Source organism: Ammospiza nelsoni, chromosome 18, assembly GCF_027579445.1.
Source record: "Ammospiza nelsoni isolate bAmmNel1 chromosome 18, bAmmNel1.pri, whole genome shotgun sequence".
NCBI lineage: Eukaryota > Metazoa > Chordata > Aves > Passeriformes > Passerellidae > Ammospiza > Ammospiza nelsoni.
In genome coordinates, this window is record NC_080650.1 from 401,964 (window position 1) to 423,998 (window position 22,035).

At 46.9% G+C, this 22,035-nt stretch overlaps 1 protein-coding gene across 2 annotated transcripts in view; it reads right to left on the reverse strand.

The window, feature by feature from the left end:
* ADGRD1 (adhesion G protein-coupled receptor D1) overlaps positions 1-22,035 on the reverse strand; it is a 108,136-nt gene that overhangs the window by 42,978 nt on the left and 43,123 nt on the right. For both annotated transcript variants that reach the window (XM_059485350.1, XM_059485349.1), the window contains 2 exons: positions 9,696-9,769; positions 7,774-7,897 (listed from right to left, as the gene is read on the reverse strand). In XM_059485350.1, coding sequence (XP_059341333.1) covers positions 7,774-7,897; positions 9,696-9,769 — 198 coding nt within the window. The remainder of the gene's footprint in view (positions 1-7,773; positions 7,898-9,695; positions 9,770-22,035) is intronic.

Genomic DNA, 22,035 nt, shown 5'->3' on the forward strand with positions numbered 1-22,035 from the left:
AGAAATGCTCCTGGAAACACACCAGCTCAGACTGCAAGTACAAATCCTTCATTTATAATGCTGTTCACAGGAAAAAAAAAAAAAAAAAAAGAAAGTGATATCTAACCCCTCTGTTTATAAATAACTGCAAGGGAGATGAAAATATATTACAATAATGAGATGGTACTTTTTTATCTGGAGGAGCTGGGAAAGGTCATGCAGGCTGAAAGCCTTATTCAGTATGGTTTGTGTCTAGAGGAGAACAGCTCCTTATTTACATGTAGTTACTGAGTGACCACACAGAGGAGCAGAGCAGCCCCAGAGCACCTGCCTGGGCTCCCTTTTTCCAGGGCACATTGCCCTCCTGTCCCTGTCCCTTTCCAAATTACTCACCTCTCAGGCCACTGGCTGCACTCTTCGGCTTGGCAAAGAGTGAACTTCTGGCTTTCTCCAAAGGAAGGCACTTCTAACCTAAAATTTTCCCTTCACATACTGCAAATCATCTGTCTATTTCTGCCTTCAGAGGTCACACATCAGACAAAGCTCAAACACTTCAACCAGGCCTTGTCATAGCTGATCCTGACAGCTGTACCAAGTTACAGCTTCACTATTTAGACACAAAAAGCAGTAATTTCGCTGTCCAAACTGCTTTAGAAATCTCCTTTCTGAAAAACAATTCATCCTCCAGAAAAAGGCAAGTTCTTGAACCAAAGAAGGTTTCACAGCCTCAGAGATGAGTCCTGCAAGCTGAGGAGGAGATCCCTGCCCTGGTTGGTATTTCAGCCTCACTCCCTGGCACAGCCCAGGATATGTCTGCATGTGCCCATGAGTGGGTAAATTTCATTAAACCAGGTATTTTTCACTGCTGGAAATGCCATGACAACTGCATTCTGCTCTAAGTCCGAACAGAAAAATTAGTTGGATTTCCATCTCCCTTTTGGCCAGCTTTGCATCCCGCAGGAAATTCCCCACCAGGAAGCTCCTGCAGTGCAGATGGATCTCCCTGTTTATTATCTGACACATCTGCAGGGGCTGCCCAGCACCGAAATCCCCCCAAACCCTCTGCAAACCTCAACATCCTCCTGGGGAACAGTTACAGCCAAATCCACTGGAGTTGTACCTTTAAAATGTAATCTGAATCCAATTAAGAAAAGGATGAATAATTAACTTTGGCAGCCTGAGTGTCTCAGAGACATTAAAACGCTGGCCTTGGCTGATGAAGCTAATGGTTTTAATTGCCTCCAGAAAGGCTGCTGAAATTCAATCTCAGTCCAGAGAGGCCTTTATTTATATGTTAAATAATAATAACAACAATACAAATCTGTTTTCCTTCAGCTTGCCAAGCACTTTGTTAGGTACATAACATTCCATTTCTGAAATGAACATCTGTGGTGAGCTCAGGAGGCTCAGTCTGCTCCCTGAGAGCACAGGATGGGTTTTGGTGGGGCCATGCTGAGTGCCACTGTACAATCACCACCCACAGAAAAGCCCAGTTTGGTGCACAAACTTCTGTTCTCAAGCCACAATGCATCAGATACTGCAAATTTAAAGAAAAAAAGGCCTCTGAGAGTCACGCTTCACAGTGCAATCATCTTTATCTGCCATTTCCAGCAGAATTGTTTTTGAATTCCCTTTCTCTATAAACTCCACAGCTCCCAGCAATTTCCAACAAAGTGCTGCAGAGGGGGCATTTCAGGATTAAAGGCACATTTCCCTCCAGCCAGCCCAGCCTGGCATTGCTTATTTAAAACTTTTCACTGTGACACGAAAAATACAGGATTTTCCAAATATCTCTGCCAAGATATTAATTAGTATTTCTAAATGCCCACGTCACCTTTCAAAGTAGTTCTGGGCACTGTGTCATCAAACAGTAGGGGTTCTGCTCATTACAAATCTCAAAGTTCTTAGTTCAAATGAAGCTTGAAGGAAGCATGGCAGGGAGGAAGGACTCAAGTTGTGAGGTGGCACCAGATTATAATGAAGTTTGGGGATCAGAAAAGCTGACATTTCCAAGTTCTTCTAAAATCTGTTAGCACAGAGCAGGGTGGGTTTTTTTCTGCCTTTTCTGGTTCAGTGCTTTCATTTCCACCACAGAAAGGAAGTCTGTGTTCTTTTGGTGAGTTTTCTGATTAAAATAGATACTCTATCATGCTTCTCAAACAAAGCACTTATTTCGACAGTTATAGCACTCTTAAAGACTTGTGCTTTCCAAAATAAAAAGTCATTTTTGCTCTCCCCTGATGAGTGAAATTCAGTAACTGCCAAACAATTCTCTAAGGAATTCGAGGGTTTAGTGTCCTGCAGCACTGGCCCAACTCTTCCCGTGTAATTCTGTGGGATTGGGGACAACCAGAAATTCTCCAGTTTCCTCCCATGGAAATCAACAGAGCTGTGCTGGCAGAGGGGTGGAACAGCAAAGGAAGGAATAAATTCAAAATCAAGAAAATCAAGGGTTCAAAATCAAGGGCAGGTCTCAATTTTCAGGGAAGACAGCACGGGTGCCCTAAGGACAAAAGGAATCTGATCCCCAAACCCAGGGACAATACCCAGATGTGCTCCTCCACAGGGACAACGATCCCTGCCATGAAATGGAAGGGCAAGGGGAGAGAGCGAGAGAGAGCAAAGAAAGTTTACAAAGCAGCACTGGAATAAACAGCCAGGCTGATTTATCTTTGTTCATCTGATGGCTGAGGCTGTCTGAACTGTCCGTGGAGATCTTTTCAGTTACACAAAATGTCAGTGGTAATGAACAAGGACCAAAAAAAATCGCAGTGCCTACCCAATTTTTAAATATGCAACACAAAGAAAAATTACTGGACTTAGGCATTATTCTTTTCATGTTCCCAGCAATGAAAAGCATGCTGAGAAAAGTAATTATACAAAAATTACAAAACAGCAGAAATCGGAGAGTGTCACATTATTTCCATTTCATTGTCCCATTTGAGTGTGGAGCTGGCTGAAAATTTTAAGAAAAAAGCTTATGGTTTCAGACTGCTATTTTATTGCACACAGAGTGCAGTGTTTGATTAATAACTGCAATATTAGATTTAGGAAACAATGCTCCAAACTGATAAATTACCCATCTATCCCCCATATTTTGAAAGCATTTTGAAATACCAGGACTTTCTCAAAACAGCCTTTATGAACATGAATTGATGCACCTTTTTCTCAGTCAGCCATGCATTATCAAAACTCAGCTATAACAGTGAAAGCTAAAATAAAAACACAAATATTGCCACAAGAAAAGAAATTTGGGATGATTTTCTTTTTGTAAATAGAAGCTCACAGATGAATACCCAAACCTTTTCACAATCCTGGGCTCCCTAAAAATGCTAAGGGTTGTTTCTACAGCTCCACCATCAAGATCAGACAGTTTTAAGTATTTTCCCTTGTATAAACACTTGTCTGCTTACAAGCCTATTGGTGAGCTGCTTGAACTGTATTGATTGATGGTCTCTTCTGAATTGCGAACAGGCTACAAATGGCATAAAAACAAAGTCATTTCTAGCTTTAGAAATGCAGAAAATGTGTTCAAAACCCCAAACAATTTCTACTACAGATTGTATAACACTCCTGGCTTAGCTGGAAATGTCCATCCACATGTGAACTTTATAGGAGCCATTTTTATATTCTCACAGTTGGAAAAGACAGCAAGAGGAAAAGCAGGAAAAAAGAGCAATTTAGAGAATGGTTTAGGAGACATAAATATTTCAGCTGTGTCGTGCACTGCTGTTCTGGGGGAGGGGGACCCAAGGTTCAAACTCTATTTTTCTGTGGGTGAAAATGATTGCTCTTTAAAAGGATTTTTGAACCCTAGGTCCCCAGGTGTCCACCATCCTTTAGCTGAAGTGACATTTTCGTGGCAGATGGTACAAATAGCCTGGCACGCCTCGGAGCTGTTGGATCACTAGAGAAACAAATCTGCCAGATGGCTGGCATGTTCCTTGGCAGGAGCAGAGGGCCCCTGACGGATGGGGGGAGCAAAGCTGCCCAAAATGCAGCAACAGCATCTCAACGTTCTGTGGAGCCCTTTCTGGTGCAGCTCTGTGCCGGGCTCCCGCTGTCGAGGAAGGAGAGCTCCTGTCTGTGTGTGTGTGTGCCAGGGAATGCTGCTCTGCCTCTCCTGACACTGCCCCTGTATCTGCCACTGTCCCTGCCCGGAGCCCCCAGCACAGAGCTGGGCCCCCAGCCCAAGGGGATGTCTCATGCCCCCTGTCCCACCCAGCAGGACACTGCTGCAAACCCTGGGATGTCCATGTCCCCTGTCCCACCCAGCAGGACACCGCTGCAAACCCTCAGGCAGCTCCTGGCCCTGCCTCTGCTCCTCCCGGCCCTTCCCCGGAGGGAACAAACACATCCAGATAAACGGGCTCCTCCTTTCTCCCACCACAGCTGCACGGCGCACCAGCGGCTGCCCAGCTGTTTGTGCTGGATGGAGGAGAGCCTGGAACACTGCTCTGTGGACAGGAATTCCCAAAGTGCAGCTGCAGCAATGATCTGTTTGCTAGAGGGACTGCTCCCCCTGCCTCAGGCTCCCCATCAGAAGGAAAAGCTTGAGAGAAACCCTTCATGTGTGCTGGGAGGGGGCAGTGAGCAATGCTCCGCTCCTGGGAAGGTGGCACTGAGCAATGCTCACTCTCAGCCCCTGTGAACGTCCCACACCAGAGCGTGCTGGAAGGTGGCACTGAGCAATCCTCAGTCTCAGCCCCTGTGAACGTCCCACACCAGAGCGTGCTGGAAGGTGGCACTGAGCAATCCTCCACTCCTGGGAAGGTGGCACTGAGCAATGCTCACTCTCAGCCCCTGTGAACGTCCCACACCAGAGCGTGCTGGAAGGTGGCACTGAGCAATCCTCAGTCTCACTGACCTGGTCAGAGCTGTCCAAGAGCTCCCTGCAATCTCCACATCCTGATTTCCTGCTAACCCTAATGACCCCCCTGACACTTCTCAAAGGCAGTCAAGGGTTGAACACGTTCCTTCAGGAACATTCTGCTCATCTGCAGTCCCATCCTACCTTCAGTCAAGTCATTTATTTGTTTAAGCCAGTGGATGACCACTCATCTGCAGAATTCAAAATAAACGTTATCGTTCTCCGGTGAGGACCAGCAAGATAAACGAATGTCAGCAAGCAGGAACGCGGGCCAGGCTGACACAGACACAACCCAGAGTGATAAAACACAAACAGCTCCAGCCCTCTGCAGGGCACCAGGCAGTGCCAGGCTCGCAGCTGAGCACCACAGGGCTGGGGGTTTCCAAGGTGGGCATTCAATCCAGAATAAACTCATTACAGCTGCTAATCCCCGCACCTCTGACGGCTCTGAGCTGAGCTCAGCAGCAGCATTCTGTGTGTCCCTCTTTCACAATCACCCTGGCTGCAGTGCCTTAGGGCTCCTGCTGAAACCAGTGCAAAATCTGGAGTGCTGTGCAGCCACGTTTGTAATCCCAGCTCAGTTTTAACTAATTCACAGCATTCAAAGCTCTCCCCATCCTGGTGTAGAGCCCACAGACACCACAGTGAAGGTTCATTTTGTCACGTTTAAATTAATATCCCAGAATTTCAAACTTTCCTTTGTGACTAGTCCCTTTCAATTCCTTTCTCTGAGTATTGGAATAAAAATTATTTTTCATCTCAGCAGATTTCAGCCTTTGGAGATTACCTCCAGCTGGCAAACAGTAGAACAGCGACTGAATTAACCTAACCTGTTCTGAGCAAAGATCAAAAAGGAAAATGGAGAACTCACAGCTTGTTCTCAAAAACTTTCTGGCATTTCTGTGCTCCCCAGAAATTACACCCACCTGACAGTTCATCAGACCCCTCATCTCAGCATTTCCAGCGCTCAAGAGACAGCAGCAGCAAATGCAAGATGCCCTGCAGTTTCATTCCTATGAATGTCAGTGGAACAAAATGGAATCCACGTGGGACAGCGTAATTCCTCCCCAAGGCAGGTGCATAAATTAATAACAGTTCTGCAGTGCTACGGAATATGAGAACACAGCTGTCAGTATCCCCCTTTTTAGCTTTTTAAATTGTTTTCTGTGCAGCTGCCTGCCTTTCTGCCAGGGCTGGCAGAACTGTGCCCTCCTGGTTTTGCTGCATGGAAATCTCTGCTCCCCTGAGAGCTGATTTATCCGTACCCTGGGGAGAAAGGGAATGGCACTTTCCACAGGAGAAGGGAAGTGTAAAACACCCAGAGAGTTCCCATGAAAAGTTAATTCCCCCCTTTTTTTTGGTACCAAAATACAGCTTTTGATGAAAAAAATCTACAGTTTTCAGGCAGTTCATGTCCAATAACTTATTTCCAATTTTTATGAAAAGCAGAGCCTTTTGGGTAAGAATCTAATTTTTTCCAGAATCCAGAGAAAAATAAACATTCTGTCAAAAACAGTGTTCGTACAAAAAAAAAAAAAAACAAACGTGATCCATTTCAAATTGTCTGGCCACAGATGCATTGTAGCTGTGTAAACAGAACTGTTCAAATGTGGCAATTGCATACTCCCACCCTCTTTTACTTGCTTCATACTATCTGTGCAGTTCATTTATGAGCAGAAGATTAAAATACACAGAAGTTCAAGATCAGATCTAACATCACCGCAGCAATGTCTTGGAGCATTTGTTCCAAGGGGTGATTTAAAGGGGCCCTTTGGACCTTGGCTCACGAATTCCTGAGCATGGTGAGCAAACACAAGGATGTGCTCAAAACCCACAGCATTTTAACATTTGCTTAAGAGGGTTCCAAGGACACCTGGGAGAAGCTTCCAATTGTCAGGCTGGTTCAGCAGGGTTTACTCAGCAGGTGTTTTGGGAATTTGTGGCTGCTCAAAAGGCAGAAATTCTGTCTTGCCTGGCTCTCATCTTCATGCCAATCACACAATGAAGGTAACAGTTCTTTTCACTAGTTAAAAAAATTAGTACCACAAGAAAACCCTAAATGGTCCATTTAAAGGAAATGTCTTGGACAAAGGTTTGGGATGAGATTTTCCTTTTATCATAAAGGGGAAAACAAAGCTGTGGAAAGACATTCTGGTGGATGGAAATGCATCAGACCAAAAACTTAAGGAGAGAGAAACTATTGAAAATGGAGCTATTACAGGACTGTGAGGCACTGGAAGGTCCATTCACATCCAGCCTTTCCCAGTTATGTGTTTCAGACCTCTTCGGGAAAACCTCATTCCAAAGAATTCTGTATGAAATATCTTTGATCTCTAATTACTAATGTCACATGATACTAAAACTTATGGCAGCATCCCATTAATCATCACAATCCTAAATCTGTTTAGTTGAAAGCTGGGCCCTTCAGAACTATTCCCAGTGGAGAGCCAACCAGTCTTTCAGAGGCATTTAATTGGTGCTGTCCTGTTTAATCCTGGCTAATTCCCTGAATGCTGCTCCTTAAAACAGGGTTAATAATAGCACATTTCTCCCAAGACATTTCTGCCTTACAAGATGGGAGGTCTTGAGGCAAAGCTGCATTTTATTATCAGCCTGAAGAGTTCCTAGAAAAACTGTACTTGGAAACCAGATGGGGCCATTAGGTGCTTTACAAGCAATAAAGATAATAACGGCCAGATAAAAACAGGATGACCTGAGGAAGCCAGCCCCCCTGCAATTGGACAGACAGGCACAAAGGGCTGGGGTGTGAATTAAACTCTCTGGACAACACAACAGAAACAAGAAATAAATACAAGCGGGGTATAAGTGCACCCAGCCTCAGTCACTTAGGTGATGAGAGGGTGTAACTGATGTGTTTGTGGTCCATTTCTACCAGACAGAGTCCCTGCCCCGCTGAGCCTCACCTGCAGGGGCACCACTTGCATCAGGATGGCGAAGTTGGTGAGGTGGTTGCAGAGGCACACGGAGTAGTTGAGGTCCCCACTCTGCCTCACGCAGCCCTCGTCGGACCAGACGCCGCTTCCGTTGCTGGGGGCACAGAAACCAAACGTTATCCCTGCCAAAATGCACCTGCTGGAGGCGAACGCCACACGCTCCGTGCTGCACAGGACGGGGAAAGGCCTGGAGACATCTCGGGCTGGAGACGCCTGAACACCGAGTGTCCTCTCAGTTCCACCATGGAAACAGTAAAGGAAAATATTCACGGGACAAGGCACAGATCAGAGCCCGCCACGAACGTCTCTAGAGACCTGCTCCCAGTTTTATAATCAATGAATGATAACTACATTTACATTACATTTTGCATCTCATTTATGGCATTTCACCCAGACCCAGTTCTGAGAACTGTAGTACCAGACAAGTCAATATCTTGCAAAAGGCCCAGGATCAGAGTGTTCTCTGGTGCCTGACCTTGCCCAGTGTCACAGCAATTCAGGCTGACAGCACCAATTCCGGGTCAGTTCTGTCCCTGCACCCAAGGGGCAGCTCCTGCTGCAGGAATGGCTGGGCAGGCTGTGGGGCTGCTCTCAGCATCCTCAGCCGCTTTGCTTTGTTTTTGAGCAGTGATCCTCATGAGCTGGCTTTTCCTGGGACGAGCCAGAATTCCCTGTGCCCTGCCAGCCTTGGGGTGGGGCGGGAACCCAGAAGATCCATCAGGCACCGCAGGTCACCCACCCCCTGTTTGACAGGAAATATTCATCTCTTCTGGTATTTCTCCGAGTCCTGCCGTCTGACTGAGTGGTCTGTGCTCCCCTCTTAAAGAGAAGTATTACCTCATTCTCCTGCCCTTCAGGACCTCCTTGAGTTCTCAGAGAGACTCTGCTGTGGGTCAGAAACCAAATTAACTACGGTGCACAGGGAATAAACCCATCCTGGCTCATCTGCAAGGACAGATTTAATTTCTGGGTTTGTATCCTCACAAAGCCTCCAGGGCCCCAGCCCCAGTGGAGAGCAATGCCCCAGCCACCTTCATTTGCTTCATAAAACCTGCTTCTAATTTATCCTAATTTGTGAGTAACCATAACAACGAGGAACTGCCAACAGCTGGGGCAGCTCAGCACAGGTGAACAGAACTTCAGTGAAACAATTACTGTGACCTTCCCAAGTGCAGGTGCTCAGGAGGGATCAGAGCATCCCACACCATTGTGCATCAATTAGGCTTGCACTCAAAACCTGTTAATCCCCATGAAATTAAAAATTCACCATTTGTATTCCTTCTCAATGAGTTCACTAAGAGCAGTGTATTTCAAAAGGAAAAAAAATTAAATTTATTCAGTGCTAAAAAAAAAGAAATAAAGAATAAAAAGCTACTGCTTTTCCATAGCTCTTATTTTCTGAGTGAAATTCGAGGTGATATTTATTTCCCTTTAATTCTAATTTGCATTCAAGATGGGCCATTGCGTGATGCTATCCATTCCATGCATTGGCCAGAACTCCCAGCTCTGAAATACCGATTTCACAGGCTGCTGTGGCACAGGGCCAGTGAGAGCAGAGCTGTGCTGGAGCTTTGCCACCCTGGAGCACCCGAGCAGGTGCCCAAGCGGACTCACTCACAAAACAAGATAAGCAGGATTTGTATCAGGCTGCGACTTTGATCACAAAACGTTTCCAGCTCCCAATCACCGCCCAACCCAGGGGCTGGGAATACCAGCTCTCCTGTCTGTGACAAGGAGAAACAATCAGATTGTGGGTTTTGTAAGCCAGTGGTTCCATTTCTTTAACCATTTCCATGAATGAAGGGAAGCAAGAAGGATATAAATACACAGCATCACGAAGTAAGTGTAATGAAATAAAACCAAGCTAAAGAATGTGGAATTATGCAACGTACCTATAATCCAGGAATGCACAGTAAAGATGAACTCTGTTGCTTTTATTTAGTGCTTGGCTGTATTGTCTGGGCGTCTGCAAGAGAAAAACAGAAACCCTGAAGGAGCATTTAAAAAGGGCTAAATTCCACTATTAATCTACTTCACATTCTCATTGCTACAATGATTTCAAGAGACTACAATAGTTCTGAGATTAACACAGCAGAACTGGCAGCGAAATTGTTCAGTCCTCACATCTTCAACACAAGCTCCAAACATGCTGAGATGATATTCAGCCTTAATTTTCCGCACTGGGATTAAACTTTCCCTGCTCTGAATGAGGAATCTGTGGCTCCTTTAAGCAGCAAACCAGGATCACAATTGTACATAAGCACAAACACTGGTGTTCATTTCTGCAGGACTGGGACATCATTCCTCAGCTATACTTGGCTTCTTTGGGTTTTGTTCATCGTTTGTTCTCACTGTGCAATAAAAATGTCACATTTTACGATTAACAACTCTGAAATATGTGCACTACAATGACCAACTCCCAGACATTTTCTTTCCACAACAGCAATTATTTTAAAACATACATTCAAACTGAAAGAGCCATGCTGTAATTCAAGATTTTATTTTAGCACACCTCAGCATTATAATGACATAATTTCTATCTTCCATAAACAGGTTTAGCAACTAACTCAATCTCCTGTATTCCAGAAGCTTTGAGATCCCATTCTCCACTCCGTTACATGAGCTTGATGACAATATTATTCAAATTATATTGGAGTGAAGTAATATTTTGTTACAGACAAAATATGCAAACTAGAGAATTTCCAGTGTTTGTTCAACCCTTTCTAATACATAAATCCCTAAATCCCACATTATGTGGGCCCTGCCTTACGGCAATTTTTTAATTACAAGAGTCTTCAACATAAAAAAAAAAAAATCACTGGTGAATTAACAGCTCTTGGATTATTGCAACACAGTTCTGCTGTCAAGACCAAAGATAATCAAGTTCTGCTCTCCTTGTTTTAGGGAATGAAGGAAAAAACCCCACCACCTCACCCTGCTGAAACTCAACCAAGTACAAGAAGTTCCTGATGCAATTCTCCTTCTCCTCTCCCAGGAGCGTCAGGCACAAGGTGGCACAGCTCCCTCCTGCCTGGAGATAACTGAGAATTTCTGCCCAGCCAGGGCTTGCAGGGCTGCACACGCTTCCCAGCTGTGCTGCAGATAAGGGCATTCATTCCCTGCTCAGCCCACACCCCTGCACAGCATAAACGGAATTTTCTTATCTCCCTGAGCTCATTCCTGGCCCAGGTTTGCAGCTCCTGCCTCACCTTTCCCCCAGCCTTTATCCCAGGGTGGAGCTGCAGGTCAGGTGCTTTGTGAGGGAGGACTGTCACTGTCACACCAGGGCTGTTATCATATTTCAGACTATTATCACATCAGGGCTGTTATCATATTTCTCAAGTCCCATACCCCCTCAGTGTTTTCTTACGGCTGCAGATCTTCACAGCACAGACTCCCTCTTCTTCTGCATGTTGTTCCTGACTGGCCAGCCCACCCCTCTTATCCAGTTATCTTCACTGGCCACAGCTGCAGCCCAATGAAGGACATGGCAGCTGCAGCCCATCAAGAACTGGGACCTACCGGGGCAAGGCCGATGTGCAGATATTCAAGTGCAATACAGATATTTTACTGGGACTCAAAGGCCACCTATACTATGCAGGACTGTCACCCCAGCACTGTCCCCGAGCACCAGCTGTGCCCAGTGATGTGACATCCACCATCCCTCCTGAAGTGAACAACTGAGAGAACCTACAGCTGCCTTCTATTACAAATTATTTCACTTCTGTGACAGACAGCAGCTAAAAAACCACAGAAAGGGAGAGAGAGAAAGATCTGCTGTAATGACAGCAAAGATGGAGCAATAACTGCCATTTCTGATTTGTAAGATTTCTCTGGATAAGTCTGGATTCTAATACTCTAAATGGAAGGGGCATCTCAGGGTCAGGTTGGAAGGAGACATGGTACTGCAGTCGTGCATGTTTTACACAAATAAATCCCAGATGTATGCTTTACCCTCAATTACATCTCTCTGGCAAGAAACAAGTCCTTGTTTTTCTCCATCCTAACTCTAAACACAGATGTCACTCATTAGACAATGAACCACACCAAGTGAGGCTCTGACCTGTCCTGAGCTGTGTGTGCACTCAGATGCACAAAGGATAAGTAAATAATAATAATGAAAAATAGATAAACAGATTAAAGAATGGCAAAGAAAAGTCTATCCTAATTTTCCTTCTTATTTCTCTTAAAGAATCTGTCCCGTGTTTTATCACCCATTATATAATCTCCAAAAGGCTTTCGTGCCATTTATGATAACTGCATAAAACACTCATCTTCTGAGGCTTCACTGAAGTTCTGCAGCAGAACTGTCATTAGGATGGAGAGCCCCCAACACGTAAGAAACTGGCTGCAGAGGAATAAACTCCCTCTGATCTTCAACAGCTCTACTTCAAAGTACTCTCTAATCTATGAAAAAGGAACTGACTGTACCTCAATATTGCCCTTTTAAAGTTAAACTGTGTGTGACAGCTTGTATGTGGCTTGGATCCTGTAGAACTGGGGATATTGATTTAATGACATTGATAACAGAAAGCTTAAAATACAAGTAGGCCTTTACACTAAAAGATTAAGTCACTTGAGTGTTTATTAAAAGCCTGTGAAAGGACAGTTTATGAAGCTTTCAGGGGAGGGAAAGCAGCAGCACACTAAATAATCCAGGATCTGTGCATGTGCTCTCTGTAATCCAAATTATTCAAATCACTCCTTCTGCACGGAGGGGGCCACATGCAGCTTCTCATGCAAAAAGAATTGCACTGAGAGAGGAAAAATTACACTGAAAGAGGCACCAAAGCAGGGGCAGAGTCAGTGCCTGTGTGCTGAGCCTGTGCCCTGAGGAGGGACTGCTGGGACCCAGCTTAGGAGGGTTTTTCCAGCCTGAATAATTCTGTGCATGTCTGTCTGTGTGCACACTTGAGGCTCTGAGGGTCTTTTCCAGCCTGAATAATTCTGTGCATGTCTGTCTGTCTGTCTGTGCTCACACCCAAGGCTCTGAGAGTCCTTTCCAGCCTGAATAGCTCTGCATTGTCAGTCTGTCTGTCTGTCTGTCTGTCTGGCCCCACGGCTGTGAGACCCTGCCCCAGTGAGCCCAGCAAAGCCCAGAGCTGCTCACAGGGACGTGTGGGGGGACCCCAGCCCTCGTGGGAGCCAGGAAACCACAGGCCGTGCTGGGAGGAAGAGGAGGCCGGGAAACGGGGGCTGAGAGGGCTGCTGGAACCTGCAGGAAATGTCAGAACACAACTGCAGAGGAAAACAGGCAGCAGCTGCTTGGGCAAGGCTTGCCAAGGAGCAGCAGCCACAGCGGGTGGGGTGAACCTTTGTGAGATTGCTGGTCTCTCCTCTCCTCTCCTCTCCTCTCCTCTCCTCTCCTCTCCTCTCCTCTCCTCTCCTCTCCTCTCCTCTCCTCTCCTCTCCTCTCCTCTCCTCTCCTCTCCTCTCCTCTCCTCTCCTCTCCTCTCCTCTCCTCCCTGGATTCAGAACGCAAACATTTGGGCACACAGCGGTGCCACAGGAGCGGAGGGTGAGCGCCTTCCTTCTCCAGGGTGAAAGGAGGAGCCTTTGGGGCAGGGCTGCCGCTGACCTAAACTCAGCATCTCCCAGCCCAGGCAGCTGGCCTTCCTCTCGTCGGCTTCCTCTCATCCAAACAGCTGACAATTTACCCCACCAAGTTCAATTTGTCTCTGTTTCCTCACTTATGTGCGTACAGTTCAAAACAAATTTTGATTCTGTTCTATGGATTAAATTAGAGACTAAAATGATGCATCTAATGTAAGGATTTTCCGTCCTCACAGTGACATCCTGACTGTTAGCGTGACCTATTCAGGCTCACACGGTTTATTGACTTTCCTTTCCAGCTATTTCTCCTAATTAGCCAGAAGATTAAAGCTTTAGGGTACATTCGTCTGCTCAGTTACCTGGAAAAAGACAGACAGAAAGAATAATCACCCCTGTCTACGGTGGCTGTATTGGCTGTTTTCTTCCAAGCTCTGGAAATCTGCATTGCAACAGATCTGGGGCTCAGATCAGCCAACTATGTTAATTTAGAGTCCGTTTGACTGATTCACCCTAAGATGTAACTAGTTTATGTAATGAAAAAAAAATGACAAATTGCACAAAAAGGAATTTCAGTTATGAATAGGGAATTAGAGTGTGTTATGGATAAAAGCCAGACTTTCAGATGTTTCATTGTTGTGAACAGAGCCGTGCCAGCACACACTTTCTGAAGCAATGAGCACAACACTTTCCAACAGGAAAGTTTGCTGAATGTATTTCCTAATGGGACAATCACACAGTTAAAAAAACTGCATGAAATCACCAAGGGTGGGAGGCTGTGACAGACTGCAATATAAAAGAAAAAATGAGTGAAATATCAGAGGTTATAAAGTCATCTGAAATTGGAGAAGGTTGCCACATGGATTGGGTTTGATTATTCCTTTGCCTGAGGCTAAAAATAGTTGACATATCAATTTCCTGCAAAAATAGTATTAATCAAATATTTCACCAATATCCTTCCCCAGTTCTCAGAGTTGTCTATTTAACAGATGCTGTACTGGGCAAGCAGTGTGAGAACAGAAAAGTAATGAAAAGACCGATGAGCAGCAGACTGAAAAATATCTTGGCTGCTCTACCAGATATCATTTCTATAAGAGAGAGGGAAAAGGAGGAGGGAATGGACGAGGGAATTGTCCTGCTGCTTTCTTCTTTAATTATGGCACACAGCAAAAAAAAAAAAAAAAATTACTGCTTTCAAATGTGTAGAACATCAGAGGATCTTGTTGTTTTTCAAGCCCACATCCATTTGAATAAAAATGCCATTCTCTTATGAGAATCCCATCTTTTTTACAGCACCGCACAAGGGGCTGCATGCAGCAGCTGCCAAGGCAACGTGTGAGCACTTGCATGAGCCAGTGAGGGCTGTCAGCCCTGTCCTGTCACAGCCTCACCTGTGATCTGTCCCTGGCTGCTCCTGGGGTGCATTTCAGGTGCACTTAGCAGGAAATGTGGCGCATTTCCTGCTCAAGGAGCAGCAGCTCTGCTGCTCTCTGGGTTTGGGTGCTCCTGGGGTGCATTTCAGGTGCATGTAGCAGGAAATGTGGCGCATTTTGTGCTCAAGGAGCAGCAGCTCTGCTCTCTGGGTTTGGGTGCTCCTGGGGTGCATTTCAGGTGCCCTGCCTGCAGCTCAGACACTGATAAAGGAGCAGCAGCTCTGCTCTCTGTCCCTGGGTGCTCAGCAGCATCAACACCAGTTCTCTCCTCACTGCTCAAGGAATTCTGCCAGCAGAAACTGCAACCCCTGCGTTTAAATTATCAGCTCCCCAAACACACACACACAGAGCTCCAGGTGGCTTTTCTTTAATTTTCCAGCTGCAGAATTCCCACCACAGCAGAGAAATTCCACCCAAGAAACCCCTCTGGGTTTCACTGAGCGCAGCATCAGGGGCAGAGCTGGTGGGAGCCCCAGGACCCCTGAGCACAAACCTCACCTTGCTCAGCCCCAATCAGAGCCCTCTGGGGCTGTGCTTCCCCACCTTGCTCAGCCTCAAAGATCTCAAATGCTTTCCAGTGCATTTCCCTTTCCTGCTCTGTGGGCTGTGAGCACTGGGCGTGGTGAGGGGCTGCAAGCCAAAGCTGTTCCAGTCTGGACGCCAGAACCATTTAAGATGCAGCACTGCAGCGCAAACCCATGGCAAACACCCACTGACTGCAGCCTGGATTAAGAACACTCACAATATTGTTGTAAATCATGGTAATAAAGGAGAGCACAGAAAGGTTAAAAAACAGCTCCAGAAAGAAGCAGGTTCATTTTCATTAGAGATGCATTGAATGGGAGATGTGCACAAACAGAAACTGCAGGATAAGGACCTTTGAAATTCAATTTGGTGAGCAACTGGGTTACATCAGTAAATATTTGATGTTTAAAAAATTTAAATGCCAGTCAGGGAGAAGCAGAGCTCAGCGTGGCAGCTTTCCTTGTGTAAGCACCAATAGACAGAACTGAACTGATGATCTGTGTGAAAAGCTGCCTTAATGCTTAAGTGAAAGCATTTTTCATGTTCCTTAAAGCACAGCTCTATTCCAAAGAAAGAAGAGGTGAAAATATTAGTATTGTCTCTCAATAAGTAGTCTCATTTACATAATTAGCAACATAGCAGTGAGAGAGTTGTGCTATGTCCTTCCGGTTAAACAGTTACATCCATATGTAAAATTCTGTGTACAGAGCCATGTAAAGCTGCATGGAGGGATGGAGTGAGGGCAGAGCTGAGCCAGTGACACTGAGGCAAAGTCAGTCTACAAGCAGAATAATGCAATAGATGTTGTGATAATGCTGATACAAATCCAGGATAACTTTCCAAAACTGCTTAATGAAATAGACTGTGGTGCCTTTTGTTATGGTTGTTTTCTATTCTGTGCCTTTTTCTGCTACTCTGCATTATTACATTAAAAATGTGTTGCTTTTCTAAAACAAGAAGTAGACATGCCTCCTATGCACCCTTTGTTAATCTGCTCTGTTTTTTCTTTAAAAACTCATGTGAAAGCATTCCCAAAGGAAAACAACTGGTCTGACTGCTGCAGAAAAAGCCATTTATAAAAGGACACGTTCTCTAATCCAACAGAAGCATGATTAAAGAAGCAAACGAACCTTCCTCTCCCCCATTTACCTGTGTTTTGACAACGACAGAGATGTTTCCCCTTGCCACGCAGCCCTGCAGGCCCAGCAGAGAGCTCTGGGCAGGGAACACTGTCCAGGCAGTGGCAGCAGCTGTGACAGGGACCAGGAGGCAGGCATGGACCAGAATCCCTTAAAGGGATGCACACAGGAGAACCAGTTTTAAAAATACTTTTCCTATTAGGCAGAATTTCCACAATTCTTGCTTTCCAAAACAGTGCCTGGACTTTTCCTCCTGCTGGCTTTTTATAATTTTTTTTTATAAGAAAAGGAACATTTGCAGCAGACAGGAACTACTCAGGACAGTCAGCATCTCACTGTGATTCCCTGTCCCTGTCACTGAGGCAGGGAATTCAGGTGAGAAGGGAGAACCTGGGGCAGCTCAGCCCCAGCATCAGGAGTGGCAGCAGCCAGGGCCGAGCCCACCACTCCTGCATTTCTGCTTTCACCAAGCTCAGGTGCAATGAAACCCCCCGAATACACAGATTTTCTGCCTGCTGATAATGAGCTCCAGCGACAGCAAGAAGTTGTGCAGAACTCAAAAGCAGCACCAAGCTCAAAAAGCCAGCAGCAATGGCAATTCTCACTGGCCCTCATTGATTCCAGTTGTATGCACTTCTCTGCCAAGCCAGAAATGAAATCTGAGTTAGCCAACATCTGTTTCCTGCAAGAGTGAAAGTCATAATTAAGAAGAATCAATCCATATTCACTCATATTTAGTATGGAGAAGGCTTTAGAGACCTTTCAGGCAATTTTTCACACAGCAGGACATTGTGGTTATCCCGAGATACACTTCCAAGTGAAGAAGCAGTACGTATGACCTTTTCTAAACATATCTTTAAAAAGCACAAAGATGCCCTAATTTCCCTCCACAAAGACTGAACGGAATCCGAGCCCTCCTCTTTGAAGAGCACAAGGACTTTGACAGCCCGGAGCGGTGAAACATTAAAATTTCACTTACTCTGCATGATAATAAGAGGAATAATGAGCTGTTTATGGAATATTTGGGAACAGTGCGTTCATCTTCTCCACAAAAGCTGCAACCCCCTGCCCTTCACCCCCAGGGACAGAGCTGCCTGCTGGGGACAGGAGACCCTGGGAGCAGGAGGGGTCGGATGGGGCCAAACCCTGCAGGCAGCAGGGACAGGAACAGGGGCAGGAGTGTCCCAGGAGCATCCTCGGAGCATCCTCGGAGCATCCCCGGAGCATCCCCGGAGCAGCGGTGCCAGAGGGGCTGGGGGAGCTCTGGGAACACTCCAGGGATGCTCCAGGGATGCTCTGATTGAGAGGAACAGCAGATTTGTTTTTCCAAACAAGCTCTGGGTCTACTGGCAGACAAAACCAGCACTGGGTGGGAGATAAAAGAAACAACGAGAAGGATTCCACTGATAGATGAATGGAAAAAGATATTTTGCTTTTACAAATAAAGTTTAGGCTTGCTGGTAAATGAAATTGGACATTGAGAGAGGAAAGAAACAATGGGGAAGGAAAACTCCTAAATTCCGTAAGAATTAAAATGAAAAGGGAAGGTTAGACATTAGAGAGGAATTTTCGGTATCAGGCATATTGGGAAGTTTGAACCTTCCAAGTACCTCAGAAATGGGGGAAAACCCCTAAATGCAGTAAGAATTAAAAATTAAAAGGGAGGGTTATACATTAGAAGAAAATCTTTGGTATCAGGTATTTTGGGAGGTCTGTACCTCTCAGGTACCTCAGCCAATGGGGAAAGAGAGAAGGGAAATGCAGCTGGAAATTAGGATTAAAAGGAGGCTGCATCCTCCAAAAATCTGAGAGATGCTAGGGAATGCCCCATGGCCTCTCCCTTTATTGGAATAAAGCCAGAAAGGACTCCTCTGTCTCTTTTTTGGACATAAACCTCTGGTGTTTGTGGATTAATTTTCCTAACACAGGGATGCTCCAGGGATGCTCCAGGGCTGTTGGAACCCCCTTGGTCAGCTTTGGTCAGAGTTTGATCAGGTCTGAATTTCATGCCTTGGAAAAACCCAAGTTTTTGAGGATACTCAGCTGGTTTGTCCTCATCCCTCTGCGGGCTCATTCCCTTCCATACAGAGCAGCGTGTTTGAAAGGGAGTTTTGAAGGCCTGATTTATTGAAAGCTTTAGGAGGAGTTTTAATAGCTCACGTCAGGAACGGAGTGCCAGGCTTAATGGCGAAAATATTTACCACTCAGTGGTTTGTTGTGGATATATTTTTTAGGGCTGGATTTATATGCTGGCGTTTTCCATTCTCATTAAACCCCGGCTATGCGAATGTCGGCTGTGAAAGCAGCGCCTCACATTCCTTGTGAATCCCATGTGCAGCCTCTGTTCTGTACTGCCCCTCTCAGCCCTCCCATGCCCTGCTGATCTCCCGGGACAATGGGAACTCTGGGGTACAAATAATGACAGAGCACAATGAGCATTCCGAGCGGCGCCACCGCTCACCACAAGCCCCGCAGCACAGCCACGCGATAAGGCTGCTGCAAGCAGACTGGAAAATATTACAGAACCTTACGCCTGCTTAAGGACGAGATATTCGGGCCCGCTAGGTGAGATAGGGGAATGTTTACTTTGTGTGACCAAAAAGTCACTTGGATTCGGGACATTTGGTTTTATTCCCCAATTCGCTTTTCCCATGCGACTTTCCACAGGTTCTTTCCCGTCTCTCCGTCTCAGTCCCCATCATTATCCAGGAATTGACGGGGTAATGGAGTAAAGTAATGGGCACAGGCTGTGTGCCCTGCTGGGACAGGGGAGCCCAGCCCCAGCTCCCACCTGAGCCCCCACCTGGGGTCCCGCCTGAGCTCCCACCTGAGCCCTCACCTGAGCGCCCACCTGAGCCCTCACCTGAGCTCCCACCTGAGCCCCCACCTGAGCCCTCACCTGAGCGCCCACCTGAGCCCTCACCTGAGCTCCCACCTGAGCGCCCACCTGAGCTCCCACCTGAGCCCCCACCTGAGCCCTCACCTGAGCGCCCACCTGAGCCCTCACCTGAGCTCCCACCTGAGCGCCCACCTGAGCCCCCACCTGAGCTCCCACCTGGGGTCCCGCCTGAGCGCCCACCTGAGCCCTCACCTGAGCCCCCACCTGAGCGCCCACCTGAGCCCCCACCTGAGCTCCCACCTGAGCCCCCACCTGAGCCCCACCTGAGCTCGGCATTTCCCAGAGAGCAAATCCAGGAGCCTGCCCAGATCCAGGGCTGTCCCCGAGCCCCCTGCCCGGCTCTGGCCAGGGACACACACACACACACATACACACCCATCCCTCTGCTTCAGTTGACCATTTCTAGCCAACAAAGCAAAAATGAGCCAAAACCAGCCAGTTACCCCACAAACGTGCACGTTTCTTTGCTTTAATAAGTTACAGCTGCTGTGCTAAGTACAGTCAATAAATAAAGAGGAGCCACGCAAGGGGGACAGGAGTGGGGCTGAGCTGTCCAGACACAGCCCAGCTGGGGCTGCACTCCATCCTCATCCTCATCCAGACATAAAACCTCTCCTCTGTAATGCCCCAAGAGCTTCGAGGAGATGTAACACACCCTCTTGCAAGAATATTGCCTAGATCTTAGCACCTCATTAAGATATTACACTCTCCTGACCACATCTTTCAATGGTTTCCATTACTGCCTTTTTTTTAAATTTATTTTTCCTTTCCATTGTGGGAAAAACCCTCTCTTGAGAACATTTACATTTTTTTCCTCCGATTTGAATCTTTTCTCCCATTCCTGTGTATTTGCCAAACATGAGTTGTCTTTTAGTCTGCTGCATGAATGGGGATGAAATTCGCACAAACTATTCCGTGTCATTTTTCATTCACAGGAAGCACCGGGGCGCCAGAACTATTTGGTGTGTGCATCAACCGCATCCAGCAAATTGAGAACCAGCCTGGAATTAGGCCTGGAGCATTAACTCCAGCTAGGAGGCTGAGCAATGCGAGACTGAGCCACGGAGTTGATTTTTCAGATGAGGGAGCGGGAGTCAGGGAAGCAGTGTGCACGTCCCAGACAGAGCAGGGGCAGAGAGGTGAAAGAGAGGTGAATGTTGTGTTGGTGCAGCAGGGACAGAGAGGTGAGTGTTGGTGCAGCAGGGGCAGAGAGGTGAATGTTGTGTTGGTGCAGCAGGGGCAGAGAGGTGAGTGTTGGTGCAGCAGGGGCAGGAACACAGCCAGGCTGCTCCTCCTGCAGTGCCCAGGGACAGAGAGGTGAGTGTTGGTGCAGCAGGGACAGGGAGGTGAATGTTGTGTTGGTGCAGCAGGGACAGGGACGTGAATGTTGTGTTGGTGCAGCAGGGACAGAGAGGTGAGTGTGTGTTGGTGCAGCAGGGACAGAGAGGTGAGTGTGTGTTGGTGCAGCAGGGACAGAGAGGTGAGTGTGTGTTGGTGCAGCAGGGACAGGACCCGTGCCCATCCCTCCCAGCACAGAGGGCTGCAGAGCTGCCAGGGCAGGGTGGGCTCCCAGCAGCACAGCAAACCACTGCTCTGGCAGGCTGGGATTGCCATGTGCAGCACTGGGCTTTTCCTGGGATAACCAGGATGGAAGTTTCAAAGGAGGAGCACATTCAACCTCTCAATCTTTGGTCAGGTTGCAATAACATCAGGCTGTGCCCAGCTGAAGGCTTGCATGAACATCCACTGAAGGGGGAGTGGGCAGGGGGGCACAGCAACCCCACCGTGCCACAGGGGGTGCAGGGATGGGGCAAAACCCCAAAACTCCCCATAGGAATGGCAGGGACGGAGCAAACCCCAAACCCCTCCACAGGGATGGGCTGGTTCATCAGCCAGGTCTCAGGTGCCACACGAAGGCATCCCCTGCCATGAAATGTGAATATTCCTCCGTTTCCCAGCTCCCAGCCCTGCTGGCCCAGGGCTCAGTTTCTCCAAAATCCCTGAAACGAGCGTGGGTCCCTCTGGAAACTGATCTAATGGTCTGAGGAATGTGCACAGCAGAGCTTTGCAAAGCCTCCCAACTCCCTTGTCTGTTGGTGAGTGCAACAGCTTTAGATGGGCAGAGAATGAGAAATTATCTTCTCCCTTCAATGGCAGCACTGCTATGCTAGGCTCCTTTCCTGCCCTTCAGGGAAATGTCTCCTCATGGTAACCTGGGCTTTAGGGGAAATGTCTCCTTATGGTAACCTGGGTTTTAAGGGAAATGCCTCCTCATGGGTAACCTGGGTTTTAAGGGAAATGCCTCCTCATGGGTAACCTGGGTTTTAGGGGAAATGCCTCCTCATGGTAACCTGGGTTTTAAGGGAAATGCCTCCTCATGGGTAACCTGGGTTTTAAGGGAAATGCCTCCTCATGGGTAACCTGGGTTTTCAGCTCCTGGTCAGGCTTCAGTGGCCAGGAGTTTCATAAAATAAATGAGTGTGACATTCCTGTGAGCTCCTGGACACACCACCCTGTAAACCATCAGTGAATCTCCTTGTCTTGATTCTTCTTTGAGAAAAACATATTACACCAATAGTGGAAATGCTTTTAGATCTGATAGAACCATAACTGTGTGTGAACAGAAATGGCTGAGTGCACAATTCAGTTGACTGGGAAGATTCTGCAGACCACCAGAAAAGTTACA